The sequence below is a fragment of the Lampetra planeri genome, chromosome 7 (genome assembly GCF_965212315.1).
Source record: "Lampetra planeri chromosome 7, kcLamPlan1.2.h2, whole genome shotgun sequence".
NCBI classification, from domain to species: domain Eukaryota; kingdom Metazoa; phylum Chordata; class Hyperoartia; order Petromyzontiformes; family Petromyzontidae; genus Lampetra; species Lampetra planeri.
In genome coordinates, this window is record NC_136113.1 from 14,264,576 (window position 1) to 14,285,811 (window position 21,236).

Here is a 21,236-nt window from a genome sequence, read left to right on the forward strand (position 1 = left end):
TTAACCACAATACGTGTGGTCAGAATGCAAACCATAAAACACACTCTGATAATATATGCATTGTCTTTGAAACTGATTGGTCCACACCAGAGACAGCTTTCTTTTGAGCCTAGTCTCAAACTGTGTTAGACCAGAGGACGCCGTTTTTTTTGTTGCCAGAAAAAAGGGGAAAACCCATTCTCAGAAAGAGATCTATTTTTTCCTCCTGATGACGATCGCTTTTGTTGTGATCGAAACGTCGTAGTTTTTTATATGATTTTTTATTTTCTTTGAACCTATCTACGTGACTTTACCGAAAGACCCCTAAAATATGATTTCCAGCAGTCACGAAAGCTTTAAGTCAAAACGAAACAAATGTTTTTTTGTATTTTAGCAGGTAAGGCCCACTTGAGCTATATATCTCTTTTTAAATAAGTGACCTGGCCACAAATGATAGCCCAACGAAGTGGCTTATCTTGTGAACATTTATAGCAGCCAAATTGTGTAAACGCATGTTGATTGTAAATGTGGAGGGGAAAACCGGAGGACCCGGAGAAAAATTCCACGCGACCACGGAGAGAGAGAGACACGCAAACTCCAAACCTACAAGTCCAGGATTGAACCCACGACCTCCTGTATACCAGGCGAGGCAGATAACATCTCGCCACCACGTCTAGCTGGGTATACAGAGGCGGGATCAACTTCCAAAACCTGTTTATTATTCACCGGCCACGCCAAGAGATGGAATCGAAGCAGCGACCTCTGGATTGCAAGTTCTTTTTGATAACCGTCCCACCATGGCAGCAGGCGTCCCATGATTGATTATAACTGCAATTGGATATAACGAGGCTCTGCACCACCACATGTTGGAAACTTCCTTTAAAATGTCACCACTGTTGGAAGCTTTTGCAGGTGCAGCAGCAAATTGCTCGTACATCCACTGATCTCCACATCAAACCTCCACATCAATGCGTGCAATGGCAAGACTGTAGTAAACATCAAAACCTTGCCTACCCCAGCACCCAGCAGCAGAACAACAACAGTTCCTTATCGGCAGCACCGACTCCGCAGAGAGCTTCAACTCTTGCCACTTCATAAAGGCAGTCGTTTCCAGTGGGTTCTTATTACAACCGACACGAGATGGAAAGAAACAAGCCAAGATAAAAACATGTGCTGCCAGGATGCAGTGGTTAACGCACTGGATATCAGAGGTCGCAAACGGGTTTTGATTCCTTACCCGTACCCGGTCGCACCAGGGTCGCAAACGGGTACCCGTACCCTACCCGTACCCGGCCGGGTACGGGTAGGGTACGGGTATCGGGTACCTGATTGCGACCTCTGGGATGAAGCCATGTTGCAGGCGCGGGTGGGTTGATTCTAGGAACTTGAATTGTGAGAAGAGACAAGACGTTGGGAAATGAGTGACAAACGGTGACTCACCAGTGACTCACGGTCTACCCGTACCCGGCCGCACCAGGGTCGCAAACGGGTACCCGTACCCGGCCGGGTACGGGTAGCCGGGTATCGGGTAGGGTACGGGTATCGGGTACCCGGTTGCGACCTCTGCTGGATATGCATTCCTAGAGGTGGGTCAGTCTCACGATTTTAGTACAGCAGTAATACGTGACACAAAGAATAATTACGAATGCAAAGGTGAAGACAATTGTAAACGATTAAACATCTCGCCTATACCTCTGCTGAAAATGTCACATCATGCTTTACTAAGAACAGCACCGAGTCAGCTGTTGTCAAAGGCTGCTGTGGGGGGAGGTGTGGCAGACTTGCTGGTTGTTGATTTAAAACAAAAGTGGTTTACGTTTTGTAGCTGAGTAGGCATTGTATAGGAAATTGACTCATGTCTGTGTTTTAAATGTTGGAAGTTAACGCTACCTTCAAACTGACCACAATGTTTTTTTTTGGTGACTCACAAGGCCAAGTTGAAATTCCCGCGGTGTGAGAGAACGTTTGCTCTGTTAGAATGTATACGAAACAAATAATTGTCTGATCGTTGAAATAATGCTTGAACAAAAACGACGTTAAACACTTACCCATTACGGCTTGTTACAAGTGAAGCCCAATTGACACATTCTTATTACCACCATGCAGGTTGCACATATATATGAAATAATGTAAGTCGCACAATTAATGGCGTACGCATTAGGGGCCGTCCATAAATGACGTCACGCGATTTTGGACGATATTTGACCCCCCCCCCCCCTTCGTTACACGGCGTCACAAAAAGTCAGACCCCCCTCAAATATGACGTCACAAAGCTCTGCCCCCCCCCCCTCCAAAAAATAAAACATGCTTCAAATCGCTTTAAACTATTGTCATTGTAGTGCGTATTTAATGTGGCGCTGCACTCTGATGTTGTAGGAGAAAACATTTATTAAAAAGTCGATTTAATTAAGTAGAACGTGTTGTCTATATTTATTTAAAGTTGCGCATTTTGATGTGACGTCACATTTCTCAACCACTCCCCCATCCATCGTCACACATCGTCACAAATATCTGACCCCACCCCTCCCCTAGGTGCGTGACGTCATTTATGTACGTCCCCTTATATAAAATATCCAGCACAGCCACACCTTTTTGCCTTTCCAGAAACACTTTCTGTCAATGTTTTTGGTAACAAAAAAAAAGACGTGCATGAAAAGCAAGCAATATTTAATGGAATGCTTACACAAATTAATCACCGTACACGAAGCTACGTCACGTCGTCACAGCGTTAACAGAGCAAATGGGTGCACGGACACTTTACACTTAGCATCCCTTGTTAGTGGCGCGCACACAAGCCGCAGAGCGCGAGCTGAGAATTCAATGCAAGTTTCAGCGAATACCTCTAGCAAGTCGAAAATGAACCCACACGTCAATACCATTATTTGTGTGGCCTCATCCGATAATTCTGTGGACAACGGACTTCTCCATTGTCAGGCGGCAGTGGAGCATCTGCTGTAATCCAGCACCGTAGAGGCGAGCGTTGGTGGATCACGCAAACTTTGTGAAACTCTCTCGTATGTATGTGCAGTATCATTGGTACCTCAATGGTGTAAATGCTTTACCCCGAGCTCTCATACTCTGATGGTGCATTGTCTTTGAGTTGTGCGCCTTTTGGCGTCATCTGGTCCAACGCCATGTGAGACTAGGCTCTAAGGAAAGCTGTCTCGGGTGTGGACCAATCAACTTCAAGGACAGTGCATACATTATCAGAGTTGTGTGTTTTGTTTGCATTATGACTGCAGGTATTGCGGTCTATGCAAACATGACTCCTCGGAAAAAAGGTGTCAGTTTTGTTGCCAGATTAAAGGGTAAAAAACCAATGATCATATGTGCAGTATGTTGAACTTCTTTCGCACCGTACGTAGCCAACCGTGCTAATCGGAGGTGTCGAGGAGATGCCATACCCTCGGCTCGCCAGTAAAAGGCAGTAGAGCAACTGGACTAATCACCATCTGTTTCCATCTGTACGTACGAAGATAGAGTGTTGCCTCGCTCGCGTATCAATTTCTCTGGGTGCTCTGGTTTCCTGCCAATTGTATGAACGCTCATGGATTGGCTGAAAACATCTTAAAATGTAAAAAATGCAGGCCTCTACTGAAAAAGGCTGCTTAGACTCAATATGGCTATGCTGAATAAATAAGTACATTATTATTATTTTATTATTATCTTCAGCCTTTCCTAAACTGGGTGTGCCTGATTGTGTGTTCATTAAAGATAGACACGTATGTCACGCGTTTTAAGCAAAGATCATTTGTCCTGAGTGTGGGAAGTTAAACAAAGGCATATTTCCAAGAGAGGCTCGCGGCGTGTCAATGATTGGCCTTGGCCACATGTGTGAAACGACCATGACTGCATTTGCTGTTATTGTTGTTATTCAAACCGACAAAGACAAGGGCATGTTGGTATCTGGGAAAGACTCGGGGCATACTTGGAAATAAAAAAAATCTCCACTCGGTGAAGTGACTTCGCAGCGAACAATGCAATTACTGCTCGGATGAGTAGTCGGTTAAATAGATTCATGAAAATAGATTTATGAAAATAAAATATTTACGTTGCAATTTTTTTCCGTGGCCGATTATTCTCGCCCATTTTCTAAATGAAATGGCGGTTTGCCTCCTACACGTGGCCACAGAACTGAGCCTTTTTTCCACCTCCCCCCCCACCCCCAACTATTTTTGTCGTGTTGTCAGATAATTATTCAAAGCATCACTTCACCGACAATAAATCGGTCGATGGAATATGGCAAAGAAACGGAGAAGCCCAGCTCGACTTTCACGACGTACAACGTGGCACAGGCAGCCAGTGCGCCGATGTGGATGGTCTCTCTCTCGAGCGACAACGTTTTTCGGGGTTATGGTTGCGGCTTCTCGCGGTGGGGAGACGGAGCTTCCTGCCTCGATCACAAAACCCTGACTCGGCCGTCTCTGTTAAACTGCAAGAGCTGTGTGGGCGGCATATGGCGCAGCGAGGATGGATTTTAATTTGGCACTGTACTGGCGCAATCGGATGCTTGCTGGGGAGGGGAATGCCATGGCAGACGTGGGTGTACAATGTTTGCTATTGTGCTTCCTAAGTTGCCAGAAGTAAACTGCTGGTGGGTAGAGTTTTTTTTTGTTCAAGTCTGCCGTTGTGTAAGGGCGTAACACAATGAATGCCTTTCACGAACATGTTGTAATCATCCTCGATGTTTTCTCGTAAATTCAGTCATGGGGCCCAATTTGTTTTTTTTTCTCATTTTCACGAGGCAGACCGATTGGTAAAAAAAAATGCAAAGCGAATCTCCCTCTTTTTTTTACATGAACATTTTGTGAATTAAATTATTTTTTTTGTCGAATTGTGGTAATCGGCACAATGCCACCAGATGAAGATTACATTCAGAAACGTGATAGAGCGGCTCACTTTGCCGGAGAATCTCAGTGGAAGAGATATTGCACCGGATGTATTCCCCCAAACAAATCCTTCAAGCGGTCGTTTCATTCTTTCGAGAGTAGGGGCGCTCTTTGACACGCAGACGGCAATTCCTGTGTATGTCTCGGCGCAGTCGAATTTATCATTATTATTATTTTAAATCGCTGTAACTTTACCATATTGAGTTCGAAACCAAAGTCAATGCGATGGATGTGTTGTGTAATCTACGGAGGCTGGGCTACAATTTAGAACCCGGTTTTTTTAAAATCACGGGCGGCAGAGACCCGGACTCGAACCCAGGTTGACAGCAGTGCTGGCTCATGTGTTCTCTGAGCCACTTGGCTACCTTCGTCAGTTGTTCGCCATCGTCTAATACATCGCACTTGAATCCAACACAGCTGTTAGGCAGACTATAAAAAGAGACGTTACAATTCCTACGCACGGCCAACACCAGTTACGAGTTATCTGAACCGGTCCTGGGCCTCCCAGAGGTCGATCCAGCCTCAAATGAGTACCTGGGAGACAAAAGTGGCCTGGCGTGGTGCTGGCCACCCACGACCTCGTGTGCCGTGCCAGCCTTTCATACAAGCTTGTGCTCGTGAACGACGCTAATGGGCAGTTGGAGGCAGTCGCCCTCCAATAACAGAGGGCAGGAAAGCGACGCTCACAACAACGAGCGGAGCATCGGGAGGCTAAAACACAGCAAGTTGGCAGTCATTTCAGTCAACCCACAGCACCTGGGTTTGTCCCGTGACTTATGGCCAGCGAGTCTTTGACACTTCATCTGGCCTGAAAGTGCACCTAGCCTGGCACAAGGCCTGTGGTGACGTCACCGACACTTCGTGGCGAATGTCGGCCGTCGCTGTTTTCCCCATATACTGAGTGCATGCGCATCACATATGCAAATGTGAATGTCGTGCGATGACCCGCCAGGATTGAATGCAGGGGTCACGGCAAGGAGGTCAAGGGACCGAGTTGAGAAAAAATAATTAAAGAAAGGCGCCGGCAAGAAAGGCAAAAGAAAAGGGGATTGGAGGGGAAAAAACCCCCCAAAAGATACAATTTAGCGGGTGGAAGAAGGCGAGAGGGTTTATAAAGAGGCAAGGGGCTAAAGACTCGGGGCTCCGGGAAGATTTGGCTGAAGTGAACCACAGTGTCGGTGCGCTGCAAGCGTCCGTGCTGTGCCTGCCCTGCCCTACGAGTGTTTGGTGCTGATGTGAGCCGTGAAGTTCCATTGCCAGGACGACTCCCGTGGACTCCCCTTCACATGCACGCACACACAGCATTGCACAGAGGCACGCAGTGACTTGTAGTTCGGATACATGAGCTTTTTTTTTGCATATAACAAAGCATATCAACACGGGTGGAACCCCCATTTTACAAGTTGGTGGGGAGGGAGGGAGGGAGTGGATGCTTTCATAGCGGGGAAGGGGAGGAGCACCCCCCTCGGGAACTTGATGGCCAGGGAATTGGGCTAAGGTGAGGTGCGTTTCTCAACGATGTGAAGTACGGAAAGATGGAAAAACCTTCCTATTGAACTTGATTGGAACTTCCTATCGAAATTTCACCCTTTTTAAATCCTTTATATTAAGTTCGCTTGCTTTCTTAGGACCGTGCAAATCTTTCGGTCGTTTTTTAACCCACTTCCCGTGATCCAATCGAGCTGACATTTTCCACACAGACTCGTTGTGCGTGACAATTAATGTTCGTGAAAATTTTTTTCCAAAATTTTACACTTCTTAGGACAAAAATATATTTAATTACCAATTGCTTAATGGTGCAATGCAATCATCTGACCCATAGGTGGCAGCCATCTCAAGCCAGAGGACGAGATGACTCTAGCCGCCACGCATATAAAGGATTTATCGTGAAAAACTTTGTTTTTACTGGTTATACTTATTATTTACCTCCCCCGGCTGGCACCGCTCGTACACGTCATTGCAATGCCATGTTGGTGGCCTGTTTAAATAAAAAAAGAAACGACAATTTGTTTTAATGGAATCCGTTTGTAGCTCGGCCATTTCATAATAAGCGGGCTCGTGAAGGCAATGGGGTGTGGGATCTCGGGGGTCAATTGGCTCTCTGCTTGACGCGTTGCGGTTGCTACTCTCCTAATGATTCTCCTACCGCTCACCCACGCACCAATCGGCAACAGGGACAAGCGGGGGGGGAGGGGGGTGATAATTTATCCTCGGCTTTCACAATTAATGCCACCAAAATCCACACGCACCCCCTGGCAATCCGGTCACCGTGTGGCCCTGCTCGACGGTAACTGTACGGCTAAGCTTGCAGTGTTCACCGGGTGATCGTGAGAACCGCGGGTTTCACATCAAAGACAAAGATCCCCCGTATAGCCTTAATAGATTGTTGGGGCAAGTGTTGTTAGCCAGCACCTATGAAGGCCGGAATGGCACGCGAGGGGGATGGGTGGTCGGCACCACGCCCGGCCGCCTTTGTCTCCCCAGTGTCGAGGTTTTTACACACCGCACTAGGTACTAATTGGAGGCTGAGTCGACCTAGGTGAGGCCCAGGACCGGTTCAGATGATCGTCACCGGTGTTGGCCACGAGTGGGGGCCGGAGGGGAGGGAGGAGGGGGGGCGGGAATTGAACTCGGGGCCGCCCGGTTCGCAGCGCAAGGCGGCGCTAAAACGCTGTCACGCCGCCGGCTCCCCATCGAGCGCAGGGGCCCACGTGCTCAGCACAGCCGCTTGATGGCCTCGATCCACTGCTGCCGCTCGGCGGATGTGCTGGCCTGCAGGTAGTAGTGCACGTCCTCCGGCGAGATGATGTGGATGAGGTTGCCCTGCACCTTGTCCCCGCCTGCGAGCGGAGAGGAACGTGAGCGCGTTCGAGGCGGGCGGGCGGGCAAAGGTTCGTCTGCCCGTTTCGCTTCTGCGCTGCGTAGCCGCCGCGGTGAGAGGCCGTGCCGAGTCAATGCCGGGGGCTGGCTCGGCACGGCTTCGGGTTGCACAGTGGAAAAAGTGGTCTCAAGAGAAAAGGGTGTAATCGTGACCAGATCTGTTTAACCTTATTGACACTGGGCACACATTTAGAGTGAATCTTACAATCCGGAGCACCTTATAATCTGGAGAACACGCTTTTAGTATTATTATTAATAATACTATTATTTTAATACTAAAACCGGTGGTAAGATGTTAACTACCTCGCCTGCTATACAGGAGGTCGTGGGTTCGATCCCGATCCCGACACCTGCTGTATATTTGTATTTTTCATGTTCTCCCCGTGGTCGCGTGGATTTTTCTCCGGGTTCTCCGGGTTTTCCCTCCACATTTAGAATCAACATGCATTTAAGAGTATGTGGCTGCTATACATTTTTACGTAATAAGCTACTTCGTTATCATTTGTGATAGCCAGGTCACGTCTGAAAAAGAGCCATAGAGCTCAGTGGGCCTTACCTGGTAAAATAAAAACATAGTTTAGTAACAGTTTTGATTTTTCGAAACTTCCTTTAGAAATAGGAAAGTTGCCGTGGTTGAATGGTTAACACACTGGACGTGCAATCCAGAGGTCGCTGGTTTGATCTGATCTCCCGGTGTGGCAGCTGAAACAACGTTGCAGGTTTTGTTTTAATTAATTCCACCCCCGCCTCGTCCACCCAGTGGTATAAACGGGTAGACGGAGGCCTGGCCTAGTTGTATGTATATATGCTGAACTTCTTTCACGCCGTACGTAGCCAACCATGCTCATCGGAGGTGCGGGAACCGTGAGAGACAAGTTGATGCTGTCTCTTACGTTTCTGCGATGTAACAATCCGCATAGGACCTGTGTGTGTATATTTATACGCCTTTAAATGTCCGTAGAAATCATGCTTATAGTTTGTTATCGTTATTTTAATATTATTTCACTGAATCGGGTCTTCCGCTCGCTTGTTTAAACGTTAATGTGTTTTAATGCAACTTCTTTGTCGAATGATGCTAGCAATGTTTTCTCTCAAACCGCCCCCTCCAGGGAAAGGCGTGCATGCCAAATTATAATTGCGGTAAATCAAGTTAATTTCGGTAGATACGGTAATTACATTTTTATGTCGACATTTGTTTAAGCGCTCACAGTATCGTGGCGGTAGTCGTGCTTGTGGCATAGCGCGATTTCTTGTCGATTGGGGATGTAAACAGACATTTCATTGTTCTATGTTCTGCAGCTGACTCATACATATGGGAAGTCGAGAGCATGTTCCTCCTGTGAGAAAAAACGAAACGTCTTTCGTACGTGGAGAAATGTGTGAAGCGGTATTCGACGTTGTGACGTTCCTCTTCGAATACAAGCAAAAGAGAAAGAATCTGTTATTTTGTTTGACTAATCGTACATTTGAACAAGCAATGTTGGGTCTGTATCTGGAAGTTGTTGCTTTTCATTTCAGAATTAAATTGTAGGTTTACTCTTGCAAGGTTCGTCTGCTTTGTTGTACTGTACAGTACTTGTTTCCACATGACTGTAGTCTACACTGTTTATGTTTTGTAGTTGGCCTGGCAGCTGTTTCATTTCGAGATGAATCCTGTTATTTTTACACTCGTGTGCATTTTAGTTTCACTTTTAATTCACCAAACAACCGCTTTGCAAAAAAAACTGTCGAGTGCCACATTTTGTGGTAAGCAGATTACTGCTGCTTCTGCTGCTGCTGCAAAAAAAGTGTAATTTCGTGAAAAATCCAAACCAAATTTCAACTTTACATCTTGCGTCAAATTTGGAAAACGTTTTTTTTTTTGCTGGAAGGCCATGTGATCGAATGTCAAAGCTGGCCGGTTCCATGTTTTTCGCTGGCCTGGCTGGCGGGCCTGCAGGCCAGCGGCCCCTTGGAGGTCGACCACGTGCCGTGCACGTGTGTGTGTGTTGGCTCTCCGTGGGGAGCGGTGGTGTAGCGGTTAGCGCGCTGCACTACGAACCCGGAAACCCGAATTCGAATCCCGCTCACGACCAACACCAGTGACGATTATCTGAACCGGTCCTGGGCCTCCCCTAGGTCGATTCAGCCTCAAGTTAGTACCTGGTGCGGCGTGTAAACATTGCCACTGGGGAGACAAAGGTGGCCGGGCACGGTGCAGGCCACCCACCCCCCTCGTGAGCTGTGTCAGCCTTCATAGGTGCCCGCTAACAGCACTTGCCCCAACAGTCTGTTAAGGCTATACGGGGGATCTTTGTGTCCGTACCGGGGGGAAGGCCGTCCTCTCCCATGGCCGAGACGATGCTGTTTTTGAGTGCGAAGCCTCCAAGGGGGTAACGCGAATCCTCCTGTCGCCGCAGACAACAACACTGGGTCAGCCCTGCATCTGTGCAAAAGTTCACAGATTGTGAAACACCGTTTTTTGTTGCCCAAGAGTGACTCGCAAATTTCCTGCACGGAGAGCCTAATGAGACGTGTGTTTAGGCACGGGTTTGCATATCGGTGTCCTACTCACAAATGCACGACTCACACACACCTTGTTCATCATTTTATTGCACTATTATTTTTGACCGTTCCGAGTCCATGCCTGTTGGATTTTCAGTTTCATTCGGCTCGGCCAACAGCTGAACGTATCTTTGGTTTCGCGAGGGAGGAAACTCATTCGCTGTCCTCTCTCTTCACAGGCGCCCTGCTAACCGGGCAGGTGGGTGCCTCAAGCACATGACGATGTCAGCATCTTCTTGGTTCTTTCGGTAAAGTCACGTAGAAGGGAAGTAATAAAATAATAAAAATAAAACATTATAAAATAATTCTCACGACGTTTCGGCCGCAACGCAAGCAGCCGTCCTCAGGTGAAGAATGAAACACCACCAAGCTTGGAGCGTATATTTAAGCTGGGTTGGAGGGGGGAAGAAGAGCGCCTTGACAAAAGAATTTGCATATCAAGAGGAATTTAGCATATTTATGGAAATGCGTTTAGCATATTTATGGGAAATGCGTTTCCCATAAATATGCTAAATTCCTCTTGATATGCAAATTCTTTGTCAAGGCGCTAATTCTTCCCCCCTCCAACCCAGCTTAAATATACGCTCCAAGCTTGGTGGTGTTTCATTCTTCACCTGAGGACGGCTGCTTGCGTTGTGACCGAAACATCGTGAGAATTATTTTATAATGTTTTATTTGTATTATTTTATTACTTCCCTTCTACGTGACTTTACCGAAAGAACCAAGAAGATGAATTCCTGCAGACATGAAGGCTTTAAATCGAGATGTCAGCATCATCCACGACTAACTCAATGCACTGGATTGCTGGAGTGTGGTGCAATCCCACCTGGAATTATTTTATTCTCTCAACGTGTTAGCAACTTAGCCATTGGCATCACGACTTGAGACAAAGTATCACTTTGGAACTCTGGCAGCAAGCAGTGTATGGACGCTGTGTGTCGGAAAATGGCACAGGGAAGAACACTTAAATGTTAATTTTTGTCATCATATACACACGCACACACTCGGGGCTTGCTGCACTTTTTCACACGCCCTACCAAACGGAAATGTTCCACGCATGGCAGTCAAACTGATATGTTCAGAGCTGGAATTTAGCCAACATAAGTTAAAACTACATTTCTTACATACAAGTCTCTGATGACTCGCTACACTTGAGAACCACGTTTTAATCACAGCTGACTAACATCCGGGTTCCAACCCAGGATCTCAGCGCTCTGCCAGCTCAGTGACCCCGATCACCTGGCCATCACTACGTTAACTAAATCAAAATGTTGCCGAAACGCACGGCATTGCAGAGGTCGCAAACGGGGTTTGATTCCTTACCTGTACCCGGCCGCACCAGGGTCGTAAATGGGTACCCGTACCCGGCCGTACCCGTACCCTACCCATACCCGGCTGGGTACGGGTAGGGTACGGGTTTCGGGTACCCGATCGCGACCTCTGGGATGAAGCCATGTTGCAGGCGCGGGTGGGTTGATTCTAGGAACTTGAATTGTGAGAAGAGACAAGACGTTGGGAAATGAGGGACAAACAGTTACTCACCAGTGACTCACGGCCTACCCGTACCCGTACCCGGCCGCACCAGGGTCGCAAACGGGTACCCGTACCTGGCCGGGTACGGGTAGCCGGGTATCGGGTAGGGTACGGATATCGGGTACCCGGTTGCGACCTCTGCGGCATTGTCGATACGATTCTTGGAAAAAGATTGCGGCTCTAAAGTTAGGACACTCTATGTCACCGCCGCAGTGGTGTTCACTGGATAGAGGCCATCAACCCCCTTCGCGTGCCCGGTCAAAGTTTGCCATTTGATCGCCCACACGCCTGTGCCTTGATAAAGAACGCGCCTGGCTCACAGCCCACTAAGCCGTTGACATTAATGATGCCACGAATCTCTCCGCCCGGAGCGACGTTTCAACATTCTCCATCTCTCCCATCCCTGAATAATGACTGACGAAAAGGCAAGCGGCTTAAGTCCGAACTGAACGGAGATGCCTCGCGTGTAAACAATACCCATGGAGCTCAAATGGGGACCTTTGCGTAACAATGTTGTTGACGTCCGAGAGAGAGCCTTGAGTGAAAAACGTGGGGTGGCTCAATCACGGCGTCGGCAGCGTTCGCAGCTGTCGGTTTGTTCCCTTCCCCGGTGATGAATGACCATCCCCACCCCTTCTCTTTGGCGTGTCCAAACCTGCAACTGTTGCCACGGTGCTTTGCTCAACGTCTATTGCGGTGAGGCAGTAGCCGGGTGCCTGCCGAGACGTTCCTCGTCCAGCACAACCACCCAATTCAACGTTGTTTACCTCGCTCTGCCCGGTCAGGTCACGTCCTCTCGAATATAATTGCGTTTTGAAAAAAAAAGGCGATGTCTGTTGTTGGGTTTTTTTTCATCATCTTTGAGCTGCTTTGGGTTTCTTGAGTTGTACGTTTCATGGGCGAAGAAACGCCGCATTTTACTCGTTGGTTTATGCAGCAAATGGCACATCGTTTGAAAATATAATGAGGGAAAATTAATATATTCAGTTTTTTGTATCGTCATCGTTTATGCAAATCAAATCCTTTAATTGCTGAGAAACCACAGACAAGCTGGAATTCAGACGGACATTGAGTCAGTGCCAAAAACTGGCCAAGCTCTGCAGTCCTATATATATTAAGATTTAAAAAAATATATTTGTTTAAATTATATTCTAGAAAAATCTACTATTGTGCACCGTGTACGGCTTGTTTTGTGCGTTGGCTTTAGGTTGCACAAAATCAACTCGAGCACATCAGCGAACGTTGGCCCAACGTTGGCCCAACGTTGGTCCAGTGGTCCAACGTTGCATTTAGGAATTAGCTTTTTTGCCCGTCCAAGGGTGTATATTGCAGTAAATCTGAAATATTCAATAGAAAATTGTATTATTAATGAGGGGGGTTGCCCTATGTGGAGTGACGTCACCCGCTCATGATTATTAATGAGCGGAAGGGTGCGGCATGTGGAGTGACGTCACCCGCTCATGATTATTAATGAGGGGAGGGGTGGCGGCATGTGGAGTGCTTGACCTTCTTGTGCGTTAGTGTGAATTGCCACGCGGGCATGAATATTAATGAAAGGGGGGGAGGGCCTTTTTTCAGTGACGTCACGCACGGATGTAGCACTGTGAAGCGTAGATTTATTTTTGGCCGTCACTTTCTGTAAAGAAACGCAATATTTTGCGTAATAAATAGTTAAATTCAGCTCGACTTTCCTCTGCGTCAGTGTAAAAATCCACCCACTCATGAATATTAATGAGGGAGGGTGAGCCTCATATGGAGTGACGTCACGCGGGGGGGTGGGCCTCATGTGGAGTGACGTCACGCGGGGGGGGTGGGCCTCATGTGGAGTGACGTCACGCGGGGGGGGCCTCATGTGGAGTGACGTCACTCGCGGGACGGACAGACATTTCTGGGTGATTATAGTCGGTAATATTCCTTTGCCCAGATATGTTGGGAAGGCATCGGCTGCTATTGTGATATTCTTGGCTCTTTCGGTAAAGTCACGTAGAAGGGAAATAATAATTAATAATATTACTAATATTACCGAAAGAGCCAAGAATATGAATCCCTGCAGTCACGAAAGATTTAAATTGCTATTGTGATGTTTGCGTCTCTACCTTCTCACCTTTGTTGGGTCGTAATAATGCAGGTATGCAGGCTCCTCTCTGAGCACAAACTTTCTTATCTTCCAGTTCAACCTCTTGTGGCCCTAAGCAAAAAGAATGAAATGACATTTCAATGTGTTGACTTTTTTTTCCACCTCCATTGTCAACTGTGTTCTTTTATGTTCTACGATAAGCATCTGCTATCGCTTTCGGCTGCTTTAGCTCGATGATTAATGCCTTTCTGGCGTCCGCCCGGCGCGTTCTGGATCGTAGCCACAATCGCGACTGTGCCTGCAGTCTACAGGAGGCTCAAATCGCCGTCATAAATCCGCGATGCCACGCAGAGCAAGCAGTGTCGGTAAAAGCAAATCATGTCAACGCAATTGAAAATATATCATGGTTTGCGAGCGTCGCGTATTTAAACCGCATTGCTTGCACCGTTAATTACCCGCGGCACGGCCAGTGCTTATGAATGCAGGAAGAAAACACAAATTGTCCTAACGCAGACAAATTGCCGGCAGTATCAGTGCACGCGGGCGGGTGGGGGTCGCATTAACAGCACCACCGCAGGCAACCGTCGGTTCTGCTCATTAATCCGAAGGTACTTCACGTAGTCTGGGCGATCGGGCGTCTGGGTTCATTGGTCAGGTCTTGGGAGATGTCCTGCGAAATGTCTGTCGGTGATGGGCTGGTAATTGGGTTGGAGATCCCGGTGATTACGAGCGCTGCTGGCTCTTGTAGCCTGTTGGGAGGCGTGAGAGGCCACGCGGTCACCTGCTTGAGCAGGCAGCCCTGCTTGATGATGCGACCCCTGAACTCTTCCCGCAGGATGGAGCACTCGTCATCGCTGTCCGTGTCCTGCGCGCCGTGCCTGCTGTCGATCTGCAAACGGGGGAACTCGAGCGTCAGTGCACGGCCTTTCGGCGAGGCGTCTTCTTGGTATCATGTGGCTCCAAAAGCATGGCAAAGTCAAACAGGATGTTGTTAATTGTTTTTTTTACCCTTCTATCTGGCAACAAAACTGACACCTTTTTTTACAAGGAGTCATGTTTGCATAGACCACAATACCTGCAGCCATAATGCAAACAAAAAACATAACTCTGATAATATATGCACTGTCCTTGAAGTTGATTGATCCACACCCAAGACAGCTTTCCTTAGAGCCTAGTCTCACATGAGTTGGACCAGATGGCGTCATCTGGTCCAACTCATGGCGTCATCTGGTCCAACCCATGTGAGACAAGGCTCTAAGGAAAGCTGTCTTGGGTGTGGATCAATCAACTTCAAGGACAGTGCATATATTATCAGAGTTATGTTTTTTGTTTGCATTATGGCTGCAGGTATTGTGGTCTATGTAAACATGACTCCTTGTAAAAAAAAAGGTGTCAGTTTAGTTGCCAGATAGAAGGGTAAAAAATAACAATTATCATATTTTTTACTGGCAAATGAGGTTCCAATGGTGTACAGGGACATGTTGTTAAAGTCGTATTTTGGATGCTCAAGGGATCGCTTCTCGTAACGAGCAAAGATATTGGAACACAATGCAGATGCCTCGTCATCGAAGTTAAATGCAAGACATTTGTAGCGCTGCTCAGGTTTGCGGCTGTTGAAAAAGACATTTGCATGAACTTTCTCGCTTTTTAAGGTGACACAATCGATAGACACATTCACAAGCAGACACTTGGCGTTGATTCAGCATCGACATGCAAATTTTAAATCGCTTTCAAGATACATCTTCTTCTCAGCAAATTTAGTTGAACGCATCCTTTCGACTGGAATACATTTCAGATGGCTCATTCTTGGAGATTTACTTTGCAATGTAGAATGCGATGTGTTAATTGGATCCACGTGCATTCGCGGGTCTCCCCACGTCGACTTGGTCTGGCGTTGGGCTACACGGAACCGAAGCTCCCAGCAGGCGTGGAGCGAAACATCGGATACCGTGGCGAACAACGTGTGGTACAACCCGAAAACAAGCCGGAGAGCTGTACGGCACAACCGCAAACAGGTCCCTGCGGGGTGGGCTGGTAGGAACGAACAAATACGATACGAAGGGAGAGTTTGATGCCTAGTTCTAGGTTTTAGGCCTTGCTGTAGGCTTTAGGCCGCTGTGAGTTAATTTTTAATTTAAATGTTTTAATTAAAAACTATCTCAGGGAATTATAAGGGAATGTTACACTTGTTTAGCCAGGAAAGCCTCACTGAGTCTAAAGGTTTTTTTAGGGTCCTGTCAAGTGTTTGCAGTAGGGGGCGATGTTGCTACACCTAATCGGACATCGGACGGACGGACGGACGATATAATCTATTGTAGGCTTGTTCACTTCGTTCCTACCAGTAAAAAATATATACTGTATTCACACGTGTTGCGACTGTGTGGTGTGTAGCGGAGGGTAGTGCTGCAACATTTATCGGCATGCTGTACTTATATGATTCACACCATCACCTGTCCACACCGACCAGCACGGTGAAGTATGGTGAAATAACCACAATGACTGGCATGATGTGGAAAGGTCTTCATCCAGCAGTGGGTTGAAAAAGGGCTGAACATCGTTATATAAACTGTCAGAATATTTTGTGACTGTGTATTGCAGATACACTCCTGCATTCATGTTTTCTTCAATACTTATTTTACCATGAAGTAAAAGCATCTCTGCAAAATGAAAGTACAATAATTGAGTAATGAGCCTCAGTCCTTATCGCTCGTCAGATGTCACTGAGAGGACAATTGATTAAGTTTCCCATTTTCTTCCATCCAAAGGTAAACCAGGGTTAAACTGCTCACGAGATTCCACATTCCCAAGGTGATCTAGGGCGAATTCTACCCACACGCACCTTGGTATGTCTCTGCATAATGTGTAACTTATGTAATGTACAGCGATGCGTCTGTAAAGTCATTGAGTGCTGATGGTTTGCAGAGCGTAAGAAGCTGCCAAGACAGACCGTAACGGAAGCCTCCATCCTGTTTACAAATCTCTCCATGGCCTTGCCCCACCTTATCTCGCGTCTCTCATCTCCCATGTCCCCTTCCGTCCGCGTCTTTCCCAATCTTCTCTCTGCCTCTCTCTCTGCCCCTACTTCTCCCTGTGCCCAATCAGCAGCACTGCTACCCATAGACTCAGTACTGTCCATAGACTCATCACTGCCCATAGACTCAACACTGCCCCATAGACAACACTGTACCATAGACAACACTGTACCATAGACAACACTGTACCACAGACAACACTGCACCATAGAGTCAACACTGCCTATAGACTCTACACTGCTCATAGCCTCAACATTGCACCATAGAATCAACACTACACCATAGACTCAACACTGCACCATAGACTCAACACTGCCCATAGACTCAACATTGCCACTGTACACTAAGCAGTCTACCTCCTTAACCTCCCTTCGTTCCTCGCTTAAAGCCTCACCACATCTTCTCTATCATCGCCCATTCCCTTCCTCTTCCCTCCCCTCGCCCCTCCACTCCTTCCCGTCCCTCCCCTGCCCCTTCGTGATCCCCCTAAGAGCCCTCTATCTGCAGGTCACTCATTCCTCAATCCTGGCGCCCTCTGGCCATCTAAACCATTCCATTCTGTCACCGTTTACTCTAAAACTCTGTCACAGTGCCTTGACTGAAGGCGCTCTATAAATATGCAACTGCAAGGTAAGATATCATCGTCTCCGCGGGTGGCCCCCCCATTGGACACGGCTCGGATGTGCCGGTGGTGGAACAGGAACGGCGTGGGGTTAGCGACCTCCTGGACATACATATCGCTTCCCTAATCGTCAGAAGTATTTCACGGTCTATATACTTTTGCAATATGTCCTTATATACTTGCTTTTTTAGTGACTTTTCCCCCCTAAATTTTGCACTCCCAGCGGTGATTTGCATTGCTGCTGTAACTTTCTGACCCACCACCCCACCACCCCCCGCCACGCTTAGGACATCTGTAGAAAAAAAGAGCTTTGTGGAGCTCATCGGATTCCCTCCAGTATATATAGAATAAAAAAAGTAGTGCTGTTGATCCTGCATAATGCATGGGCATAATATGCCTTTGAAACCCCCCCCCCGCCCACCTCCTACGCATTTTCCATGAATATGCTAAATTCCTCTTCATATGCACAGTCTTTTTTGTTAAGGCGCTCTTCCACCTCCAACCCAGTTTATATTTAAGCTCCTAGCTTGGTAGTGTCTCATTCTTCACCTGAAGACGGCTGCTTGCGTTGTAGCCGAAACGTCGTGAGAATTATTTCATTTTATTATGTTTTATTTTTATTATTTTATTACTTCCCTTCTACGTGACTTTACCGAAAGAACCAAGAAGATGAATCCCTGCAGTCACGAAAGCTTTAAATCGAAAAAAAGAAAAAAAACCTCACGGATCCGACGATTCCCCCCCCTCCCCCATCCTTGGCCGACTCGACCGCTCGGCGGCGCGAGCGCGTCGGTTGAAACATCAAAAAGAAGAAACTCACGAAACAGTAGAGGGCCTCCGTGTCGTCGAGGAACTGCGAGTTCGAGTGTGCGGCGGACTTGGCTCTATCGCCCGTCGGGCGGACGTAGCCGTCGTCCAGTAGCGCGAGGCACGCGAGGAGTCCCTCGGCGCGGGTTCGCACAACCTCCGAAGACACGAGCCAGTTGACCACGCACGCGCCTGCACGCGGACGCGCAGAGTCACGCACGGTCGATCGCTCGCGCGTGGCGAGGTCGGGAACACTCCGATCGTGCCACACTAGGTACTAATTTAAGGCTGAGTCGACTTAGGGGAGGCCCAGCACCGTTCAGGTGCTTGCTACTTAAATAAGCCGTGGTCAGCAAGCGAATTTAGGTTGCCGTGTTCGCGGTGCAGTGCACTAAGCTCTACCACTCCACAAAGACAAACAAAGACAAAGATCCCCGGTGTAGCCTTGACAGACTGTTGGGGCAAGTGCTGTTAGCGAGCACTTCTGAAAGCCTGCTACAGCACACGAGGGTGTGGATGCCCAGCACCATGCCCGGCCACTTTTGTCTCCCCAGCGGTGATGTTTTTACACAAGGCACCAGGTACTCATTGGAGGCTGAGTCGATCTAGGGGAGGTCCAGGACCGGTTCAGATAATCGTCACTGGCGTTGGTGGCCGTGAGCGGGAATCGAACTCGGGTCGCCGGGTTCATAGCGCAGCGCGCTAACCGCTACACCACCGCTCCACAAAAACGAAGTATACACGCACAAATGCGCACACAAACCTTTTTCATGCCGATGATGTGACAAATTACACGAATCACCTCATTAATGTTGAATTGACAGAGCAGGCATGTGGTCTGTTTTCTGTATATTAGTGTTTGGCAGAGCCCAGAGCGAGTTGAGCTAGAATCGATCTCAGTGTGGAAAACATGTGGTGCTCCATTACTTTTTCGTGACAAGGTCATTTCAGTCCTCGTGCTCGCTGCAGCTCACGCGTTTTAAGAAACATTGCCGCCTATTCGTCGTTGATTCATATTGAAGAACACTGCACTGGCAGTCATCAGGAATCTCATCACGGTGTGTGTGGTGTGTTAACGTCCCGTCGTTGGGAGGGCGGAGGAGCAACCCTCGTAACAACGAACGCGGCACCGAATGGGCCCAAACAACGGCAAGTTTTGCACAGCGGGCAGCACCAGGCAGTCATCTCAACGAACCCCACAGCACCTGGGTGTGTCTCGTGACCTCCTCCTGCCAGCGAGCCCCCATCACTTCACCCGCCCTCATCAGGGCACGTAGGTAAAAATTTCAAATTAATGATTTTTATTTTATTTTTATTTTACTTTTATTAATTTTATTTTTTTACCTACGTGACTTTACCGAAAAAACCTAAGAATATGAATCCCTGCAGTCACGAAAGCTTCAAATCTAGAATTAGCCATGTGTGTTTGTTGTAGTACAGATTTAGACTGATGGCCTTAATCTAAGTTGTCTTGTGGTTGTTGTTGGTTGTTTAACTTGCATCCCACTGAGATTGTTGCACGCAGCGTTGGTGTAAGGTGATTTTTTTCTGCAATATTTTGCTGTCTTTTCTTGGATTTCTGTTTGCACTTAGTCACATATTCACTTTAAGATGTGTTTTGTTCATGTTTTTGTTTTTTGTTTGTTGCGGTTGCACCCGATTCAAGAGCCGAATGGCTCACAGGGCTATACCTAATAAATGAACTTGAACTTCGTTCCGAATGGCGGCGTCGGCTGCTGTTTTTTCGCAGCGCAGTGAGAAGTAGGCAGCCGTTTAGTCGCCGGCGCCACCACGGAGCTCTTGTGCGCAACGGAGGATGGGCGTTCGCACGTCTCTTCAAATGCCACTCTTCCCAAAGCGCACGTTGATCACGGGACCGCTGCGCGTGGACAGGTGTTCACTCGGCAGCGAGGGACTAGTGCCATGAACTCCGGCACACGTCAACAGAGTAAAGGGTACACGTGTGTGTTACTCGCAGGCAAAAGCAAGATGCCAAAATGTAAACACAAAATAACAACCCGAAGATAACGTACGTGCGAATATTGCAATGGGCTTCTTTAAATCCGTGCGCTATTCGCTCCGGGATTTTTATTCCGACTGTGGCTTGTTGAACATTGCAGCCGAGCGTGACGGGTGGAGAGTTAAAATGGGCAGGCAAGGTCCAATATCGCCGCTTTATAAAAAAAAACAAGCACGTGCCACTGAAGACGAGCTTGGGGGGGCTGGGGGGAGAATGTGATCCGATATAGACACATAAACAAATCGTGAGATTGTGACTCTCAGATGAAATGAGGCTTATTGGTGTGTGGACGAAGGCTGCGTGATGAGCCAGGAGCGGCCTGGGCAGTTAAGGGTTTCACAACCTCACACCTCAACAGATAATCCTGAAAAAAGGTAACAGTTAACTCTTTAAAATTGTCACACGTAAAAAATAAACAAAAATCGAAGTCAATATGTTGAACAGCAAAAAAACAGATCTGAAATGTACAGTGCTTGCACATTTCCACTTATTCGTTCATATAAACAGCCCCACATTAATATTAAATGAAGAAATGTGTTAATGCAGCAAAGTAGTTCAGTAGATCAAGAGAGGGCGGAGTGGTACCACAGTGGCCGATGCATTTAGCTGTGAACCAAGTCACCTGGGCTTAACTTCTGGCCACAGCCAACATCAGCGGATGAGGAGGGCTGCCACCCCCCCCGCCTCCCGAGGCACAAAAACTTGGACGTCTCATGGCAAGAAGAAGAAATCTTAATTTTGGAGCTTTCGTGATTGCAGGAATTATTCTTTGGTTCTGTCGGTAAAGTCACGTATAAAGATACAATAATAAATGAAATAATAGCATACGACGTTTCGATTGCAACACAAGCAA

General features: G+C 47.5%; 1 protein-coding gene across 2 annotated transcripts in view; it reads right to left on the reverse strand.

Annotated features, from left to right (window-relative positions):
- Nucleotides 1-575: 575 nt before the first annotated feature.
- The window catches only part of LOC144720044 (pleckstrin-like), a 32,482-nt gene continuing 11,821 nt past the window's right edge, over nucleotides 576-21,236 (reverse strand). The window contains exons 5-9 of one of the 2 annotated variants that reach the window (XM_078596477.1): nucleotides 18,377-18,555; nucleotides 14,684-14,791; nucleotides 13,922-14,013; nucleotides 10,054-10,135; nucleotides 576-7,708 (exon numbers count right to left, since the gene is read on the reverse strand). In XM_078596477.1, coding sequence (XP_078452603.1) covers nucleotides 7,532-7,708; nucleotides 10,054-10,135; nucleotides 13,922-14,013; nucleotides 14,684-14,791; nucleotides 18,377-18,555 — 638 coding nt within the window. In that variant the 3' untranslated portion in view covers nucleotides 576-7,531. The remainder of the gene's footprint in view (nucleotides 7,709-10,053; nucleotides 10,136-13,921; nucleotides 14,014-14,683; nucleotides 14,792-18,376; nucleotides 18,556-21,236) is intronic. The other variant, XM_078596478.1, reaches the window with a different exon arrangement.